Source organism: Cibotium barometz, chromosome 18 (assembly GCF_041138505.1).
Source record: "Cibotium barometz isolate CiBa-2024 chromosome 18, ASM4113850v1, whole genome shotgun sequence".
In the NCBI taxonomy this organism is placed as follows: Eukaryota; Viridiplantae; Streptophyta; class Polypodiopsida; order Cyatheales; family Cibotiaceae; genus Cibotium; species Cibotium barometz.
The window spans coordinates 55,430,734-55,438,714 of record NC_141063.1 but is presented as its reverse complement, the minus strand read 5'-3'; the positions used below and the strand labels follow the sequence as shown (position 1 = coordinate 55,438,714).

The 7,981-nt window shown below is 46.5% G+C and overlaps 1 protein-coding gene and 1 long non-coding RNA gene across 2 annotated transcripts; one reads left to right on the top strand and one right to left on the bottom strand.

The window, feature by feature from the left end:
* The first annotated feature begins 789 nt into the window (after nt 1-789).
* Nucleotides 790-4,622, top strand: LOC147629498 (uncharacterized). The gene is made up of 2 exons (XM_086812757.1): nt 790-3,865; nt 3,961-4,622. The coding sequence occupies exons 1-2, from the start codon at nt 1,252-1,254 to the stop codon at nt 4,428-4,430; spliced, it is 3,084 nt and encodes a 1,027-aa protein (XP_086668883.1). The 5' UTR covers nt 790-1,251; the 3' UTR covers nt 4,431-4,622.
* On the bottom strand, nt 3,958-4,859 carry LOC147629497 (uncharacterized). Its single transcript, XR_015267957.1, has 2 exons — nt 4,496-4,859; nt 3,958-4,450 (listed from the first exon to the last, which is right to left on the bottom strand). It is a non-coding gene; the product is annotated as an uncharacterized LOC147629497 (long non-coding RNA).
* Nucleotides 4,860-7,981: the final 3,122 nt, after the last annotated feature.

The following is a 7,981-nucleotide window of genomic DNA, read 5'->3' as shown; positions in this document are numbered from 1 at the left end:
AAATTGAAGATGCCAACACAACCCCAATATTTCATTTGAAGGGTAAAACTTGGAGTAGCATTTTTCCCTTATAAGTTGGAAGGGCAACCTTAGTAATTTTTCAAATCTAAGCATTTCTTTTGAAGGGCAAAATTTTTTATGCCCTTATCTGTGAAGGGTTAAAAACTGCAAGAGGGGTTCCCAACCTGTGATCAGGAAAAAAACCGAAGTTTAGTGTCTTTTTTACCGGCTGAAATTTCAAAATCCCAAATGAAATTGGAGTTCACCTTGAAGAAAACCAATCAACTTTTACCATTTTTAGTTATAAAACCGACAAATCTCATCATTTGGAGCGAAAACCGGCTAAGGCTTCCTTTTTTCCATTGTTTGGGAAAAATGTTTTTTTCACGAGGAGCACTCTGAATCCGAAGTGGGTTGGACCTTGGATGCCATCAGTGGTGGAATAGTTGGTGTTGACAAAGAGGTATTGTACATTCCAAGTTTTAAAGTGTGATGAGCTGTGATCTTACCAAGTTGACAAGGATTGACCCCACAGAGGGGGGCAGCCTGGCAGGGCGGCGGGGAAATTGCACCTGTTAAACAGACTCATTGTTGCCGAGAGGCCCACTGCCCATCCATTCAAAAAGTGTGAAAAACCCACGGGGACGAGTCCCGGACATTTTTGTGGGGCGTTTTTTGTTTTTTTTAAAACTTAAAATTTCTCAAACTAGTAAAAACTGACATCATTTTTTACGTTTATCAGATTCTTTTTGTTCTCTCTCTTTCTCAGTCACGAGCCTTTCGGCATAGGAGGTTCCCAAATCAAGTCAAGTAAGTAGGGTCTCTGTAGACATTGGAGGTCAAGTAGAAAGTGGGTTGTGAGGACTCAGGCATCTCGAGGCTATCAAATACATTGGGCAATTCGCATGTGGTTTCGCTCTTGGTTTCATTTTTGCCCGTGTCTCACTAAAATAATCCTAAGATTAGAGTGCACGTTACTAGTTGGAGACATCCAGCGTCAATTGCAAAGCAATTTCCACTCGTGTGCCTTTTGCCGGCCTGTTTGAGCATGTGAAAGTGCCCATATCCAGCCCACTATCAAAGTAGTTCATTTTGAAGAAGAATGTCCGCCTCCCCGGGACTCCGAAGGCAGAATTCTGGCTGCACCAGAGGAGGGGAATTTTGGAGCACACAATTAGTAAAGCAATGATGGCACTGCTCAGATAAGCTTAGAAGAAGAAGAAGAGAAGGAGGAGGAGGAGGTCGAGGAGGATGGAAAAGGGTGCTTTTGTGTTGATGCTTTTTGGCCTTGTATGGGGCTCATCCTGGGGCCAAGTGGAGGTGGAGAGGGCCATTTTGCAAACGTTCATTCAGGAGAGCAAGGTCAGCAATGGAGGGCTTGGTGTGAATGATTGGGAAGCAGCAAACTCCTCTTCTTCTGATTACTGCAAATGGGCAGGGGTGACTTGTTCGGCTTCCGGGTCAATCTCAAAGCTAGAGCTGCAGTCCAGGGGATTATCAAGCCCCTTGTCTACAATCATATGCAATCTTCCCAACTTGACGGAGCTGGTGTTGCAGAACAATTCATATAGTGAAGCTTTTCCTGTGGGGCTCTTCAACTGCAGTAGCAAGCTAACCTTGCTAGATTTGAGCTATAACAACTTCTGGGGGGCTCTCCCAGACTCCGGATGGTCCAAATTGTCCGGTTTAACACACCTAGATCTGGGCCACAACTCATTAACAGGCCAGTTTACTCCGAGCATAGGAGAGGAGCTTCTGGGCTTAGAGTATCTTAGCACATGGTCAAATGGGTTCACTGGCAGCATCCCGCCGGAGCTAGGGAACCTCACAGATCTACTGAATCTCACCATATCATGGAACAATTACACTTCAGGTTACCTTCCCCAAGAGCTCAGCAACCTGAAAAAGCTTGAGTGGTTCACCTGTGCAGCATGCCGTCTAGTGGGCGAGTTCCCAAGCTGGCTCTCAGAGCTGAAAAGCATACAGTACCTTGATCTGTCTTCCAACGGTCTCTCTGGAAACCTCCCACAGGAGGCCTTCCAGTGGCCCAACATTCAGAAACTAGAGCTCTATTTCAACTCTTTTACAGGGATGATTCCTGCCACAGTCGGCAATTTAACCACCTTAACAGATCTGGATCTGTCATGCAATAAGCTGGAAGGGCCCATCCCTGCAGAGCTTGGAAAACTTCGCAGCATATCTTTGCTAAATCTCTGGAACAATAGTCTCAGTGATGAGATACCATGGGAGCTGGGCAACCTCACAAGCTTGCGGATCTTCCAGCTCTTCAATAACAGCCTCACAGGTACCATCCCCCAGACCTTGGGCAAAGACGGCAGCATGGTGATATTTGATGTTTCCGGCAACGTCCTTCATGGGTCTGTGCCCCCTTACCTCTGCGACAGCAACGCACTCATCAAGCTTATCTTCTTCTCCAACAACATCTCCGGCAGCATCCCGGACGCTTATGGCAGCTGCACGACGCTCATCCGGGTCCGAATCGGGCAGAATCAGCTATCCGGCAGCGTTCCGGCAGGGATTTGGGGCCTGCCGCAGATGACTATCCTCGAGCTCTACGATAACAACCTCAATGGAATCATCGCTCCTGACCTCGGCAACGCCGCTCGATTGACCCAGTTGAAAATCGCCAGCAATGCTTTTACCGGCAGTCTGCCGGAATCCGCCGGGCAATTGTCGCTGCTGCTGACTCTGGACGTGTCCGGCAATCGGCTAAACGGATCTATCCCGAAAACACTACATAGTTGCGACTCCTTACAAGTTCTTAGCCTTGAATTTAATGTTTTCACCGGCTCTATTCCGGACATGTTTGGAAGTATGAGCAATCTCACCACCATAGATCTATCCAATAATCAGTTATCCGGCCCCATTCCGGCATCTTTAGGGCAGGTTAGTTTCTTATATTTGTTAAACCTTGCACATAATCATCTGAGTGGCAGCATCCCTTCAAGTCTGGCTAGTTTGCAGCTTTCTTTAGTCACATTTGACGTTTCTTACAATGATTTGTCCGGGAGTTTGCCTTTTGCGTTGGGGGGAGCTTTTACAGAGAATTCCTTTGAAGGGAACACCCATCTCTGCATCTATCAGAACTGTGCAGGTAGGAGGGGGCCTGGGCAAGGGGCTTGGATTGCAGGCACTGTGCTCGCCGTTCTAGCGGTGGTGGTCTCTGGGGCCTGCTATTTCTGCAAGAGGAAGAAAGCCTATCACAGAATGAGGCGAGAAAGCTCCTTGATCAGAGCTGAGAGATGGACATTTACGCCCTTTGAAAAGGTGAATTTTGATGAATATCACATCCTGGGCTGCTTGGATGAAGACAACGTTATCGGGAGAGGGGGCTCGGGGCAGGTCTACCATGCCCATCTAGAGAATGGGCAATCTTTGGCTGTGAAGAAGCTGTGGGTTAGCAACAGCAAGTGCCGGAGTCAATCTCTCTACAACCATGACTATGGTTTCAAAGCAGAGATTGAAACAGTGGGCAAAGTGAGGCACTCCAACGTTGTTAAGCTCATATGTTGCTGCACAAACAATAGAGATACAAGCTTGCTTGTATATGAATACATGCCCAATGGTAGCCTGGGAGACCTTTTGCACGGCAAGAAATCAGAGGTCTTGGACTGGAGCGCGCGCTTCAAGATTGCCCTTGGTGCGGCCAAAGGGTTAGCCTATTTACACCATGATTGTGTGCCTCCTATTGTTCACAGGGACGTCAAGCCCAACAATATCTTGCTGGACTCTGACTATGAAGCCCACATAGCTGATTTTGGGCTGGCCAAGGTCCTCAACAACTACAGCGAGAATGGGTTCAGCATTTCGGGAGTTGCTGGTTCAGTTGGCTACATAGCTCCAGGTGAGTCTAAGCATTTCCTCTTCGCTTGGTCCTACCAATTAATTGTTTTTGTGATATTGTGGTTTGATCGTGTCTTGGTATGGCAAACGGCGCAGAGATGGGGTATGCGTCCAAGGTGACAGAGAAAAGTGACGTCTACAGCTATGGGGTGGTGCTGCTGGAGCTCCTGACAGGGAAGAGGGCGACAGAGGCGGAATTCGGCGCCGGGGTGGACATAGTGAGGTGGGTTACCGGCAAGCTCCGGTCAAAGGAGGAGGTCACAGGCTCCCTATTCTTCTTCAACAACAGCGGTGGCAAAGGGGTGGGGCCCGCCGCCCCATCTCACACCAAGGAGGAGGAGCACGAGATGCTGGTGGTGCTGAAGCTGGCGCTACGCTGCACGGGCGCCATGCCAGCTCAGCGCCCTTGCATGCGCGAGGTGGTGGACGTCCTCTCCGAAAACTGGCGCCACGCCTCCCTCCGCTACTCCTCTTCTCTCAGCAGCAAGTCAAAGCGAGAGCCTCCTCCCTCCCCCGGTGCGTGCTTCGAGTTAGAGTACTGCAAGGCTCAACTTTCCGGACGTTGACTGCTTTTTGCCACTAGCACCTCGTGTATCATAGCAAGTTAGCCTTTTCTTTTTGCCACTAGCACCTCGTGTATCATACAAGTTAGCCTTTTCTTTTTACCCCTCCTTGCTGGATATTTGCTACCATGCCGTGTAAGCAAAGGCATCTACAGTTCTAAGATTGTATCTTATTTCTAAGTTCTCGAATTTCCATTGTCTTGCGTATGCAAACCTAGTGTTTACAATTAAAAAAAACCCACAAACAATTTTAAAGATCGACAAAATTTTAAGCATTTTAGTTATATTTTAGTAGAAAAACATGTAAATATTGAAAAAAAACTTGTAAATTTTAAAATTGCAAGTTTTAAGATCTTAGAAGAAAAATATTCCCTCATGGTGGACGTTAATGCTTCCGTATGGAAGTCTTCATGCAATAACAACAAAGATAGGTAGAGAGGATTATAATGGAGCTGCTACAACTTCCAACTACGAGAACCAATAGTTTTGGATGTCAATGAACAAGTAATTGGATGTCAATGAACAAGGAATTGGATGTCCCACCTTCCAAGGAGGCATACTGGGACAGGAAGGAGGCAAGGGTTTGGCGAGGCTATTTAGGCGAGGCTACAAAACTTTTCTAGAGACCAACACTGCACATAGAGGGAAAGGAGCCCATAAAAGCTCGCAATGCATCATGCACTAGGATTGTCAATGGATTAAGCGATGGTGGACACAAACTTGAAGCCGAGGGTGGAAGAAGAAATCCCACAGATTGGCAACATGCACCAGGTGAAGGATGTGGCGGATAAAAATCGGTGAGAATAGATCATCTTTTTCTTCCAAAATGTCACGTTCATGGGGGCAAGATGGAGGATATGTCCAATAAAAATTACAGACTCCTCAGAGCCGCAGAAGCAGGAGAAAGAATAAACTGGGCTGCCATTTTACAAAGAAAATATGGCAAAGAGGGCAGCCATCTGGGTTAAGGAGAAATAGCCAACAGTAGTGCATGCGCATCTAAGGGCGATTGCTCAGGCTGCAAGGTCGGTGGGTCTCGAACAAGAGACGTCTATGCCAAACAACAACACAGGGAAGCCAGAGGATCCTCGAAAGCTACCAAATTAACTTTCAGTTCATTTGAGGACAATATAGATGATGATGAGGAATGGCAGAAGATTGCCCAGAAAGCGAGAAAAAAGAGAACATAGAATAGATGAAGAGATGGTGCTTGACCTGGAAGAGGTCGAGAAATAGAAAGCAGAAGAAGAAAGAAAAGGGAGCTGGAGGAGAGATAGAAGCAAGAAGCTGCATGTGGAGGCTGAAAAGAAGAAGCAGTTGGAAGAGGAAAGGAAAAAGGAGGAAGAAGAAAAGAGAAGGAAGGCAGAAGAACAGAAAAAAAGGAGAACAACAGAAAAAGAGAGATGAAGCAACTTAAAAGAGGAAGCTTCCCACAAGAATAGAAATTTTCATACCTATGGAACGGCGGCCTTGGGTGGTGACTCTGGCACATAAGGTGCGGGAAGGCCCAAGCCACAACTTCAAGCTACCTGGAGAGTTGGAGGCGGAACTCCCCAACCAACTGCACATGAAGAGAGGACTGATGTCTATGGCCCAGAACATCGGGTCTCTCGTCGATGGAAGATTATGAGACGAAGGCCCGAAGCACCATTAATCAAATGTGTGCCCTGAACCATAAACAACATGGAATGCTAAAATGAATGCCACAACTAAAGCCAAAGGTTTAGAACAAATCACAGATGGTGGCACAACAAAATGAGGAGATGCAAAAAAAGATATCTACGACAGAAAAGGCCCTAGTACAACAAAAAGAGCTGAGTGAGGGGAAGATCAGATCCCTCATCAGTGAAAAGCACGTACTCCAGGGTCAGGTGGAAGGGCTCCTAGTAGCGGAATTAGCAAAAGTAAAAAATCCATCGAAGGTCTGGGAAACGACACCATCCAAGGACTGAAGGATGAAGTGCTCGACAACACAACGGCATTGGCGGTCACCCAGTCAGAATCCCAAGCCCTTAAGAACTAAGAAGAAGAAGAAGTTATGTGCCTTCCACTAGATGCTAAAGCAGCAGTAATAAAACAGTAGAGGCCTGACTTTGCAAGGTGTAGGATAAGGCGTTGCAAGCCTTGATGGAAATTCAATAGGAGATGTCATGCAAACCACAACAGGTCATTCATGACCTAGAGGAAGATGATGATTGTAGACAGGGAGCCACAACAACAAAACAACATCCATAGTAGCAATAGAAACAACAACAACAACAACAACAACAGTTGGTAGGCCAGGAGTCCCCCAAAACAAGTGCTTCCGGAAAGGGAAAACAAGTAGAAAATGAAGACCAGAGTTTGGTACAAGCACTGAAGGCTACTACTTGGAAAGAAGAACACTGGGAAAAGGAGGCGAAGAAGTTAGGAGAAAGAAATAAGGCATTGTAGTAGGAGTTGTAGGACGCCACACCCTCCAAGGAGTATGCAGATATATTCAGAGAAGCTCTCCAAGAGACAGAGACAAGGCCAGAGAGTAGGCAGAGGAGTATAAACAAAATCTTGAAAAGAGCACAAAATTTGAAATAGACACCATCAATGAGCTGAACGCACTAGAGTTGGAAATGCAACACCACATGGAGAATGAAAATCAGCTCAGAGAAGAAGGGCCCGGAGACTGGGAACACTAGAAATATTCCCTCTAGATTCAAAAAGAGGAGGCACGGAAAGTAGCAAAAAGGGTACAACAGACCTATAAGACAAGGCTACAATGGAAGCTAGAGCTAAGGGAAGCAAAGGAAGAAATGGCCAGACTCCAAGAAAAACTCGCAAAGGTAAAGGCTGATGGGGAGCGAGCCATAGAAAGCACGAAAATGCTATCGCCGGAGTACCCCAGAAAGGAGCACGAAGAGCTACTCGTGGTTGAGGTCCGGAAGTTGCATGAAACCAACCAAGCCCTACACAAAAAAAAATGAGCAGCTGAAAGGCCGATTGGTCAACAACTCAACAGCTCCATGGGCTAGCCTGGACAATCCATTCTTTGAGGCTTCACATGTGATGTTCTCTGGGCTGCTGAGAGCTAATAAGGAGCTACTGTAATATTTTCAGAATGCAGACATAATAAGATCCATGCTTACTAGGAAACCTCTTCCTTCGAGACACCCATGCTCACAATTCTTGTTCTCACAAACGCCAGAGGGAAAGAGGATGCTTCCGCCTAGAATGCAACCACCTACAAGTGCCAGTGTGTCTGGAAGTGGGGCATGGGAGACCCGGAAGCGAAAAATGTACAAAGCCCACCTTTAGATGATCTAGTAGAATATGAAGAAGCTATATAGGTTGAGTCGAGGCTCATACCAATGGGGGTAGAAAAGAAGATTCTAGGGAAGACCCCACTTAGACAGGTGGTAAAAGTTTTTGATCAGAAGACACGACAGACTGACAACAAGAGTCTGGGTTATTCATAAGAACAGGCAGTAAAATTAAAGAGGATGCAGAAGCACGCCACCTACTCCGATGATGTATACATCTCAAACCATACTCCCTTGAAAATGTTCATAAGATTAAAAGAA

What these genes read in the sequence shown, in the direction of transcription:
- LOC147629498 (XM_086812757.1), top strand. Translation starts at nt 1,252, where the DNA reads ATGGAAAAGGGTGCTTTTGTGTTGATGCTTTTTGGCCTTGTATGGGGC. An exon ending in AGTTGGCTACATAGCTCCAG is followed by an intron (nt 3,866 to 3,960) that starts GTGAGTCTAAGC and finishes CAAACGGCGCAG; the next exon opens with AGATGGGGTATGCGTCCAAG.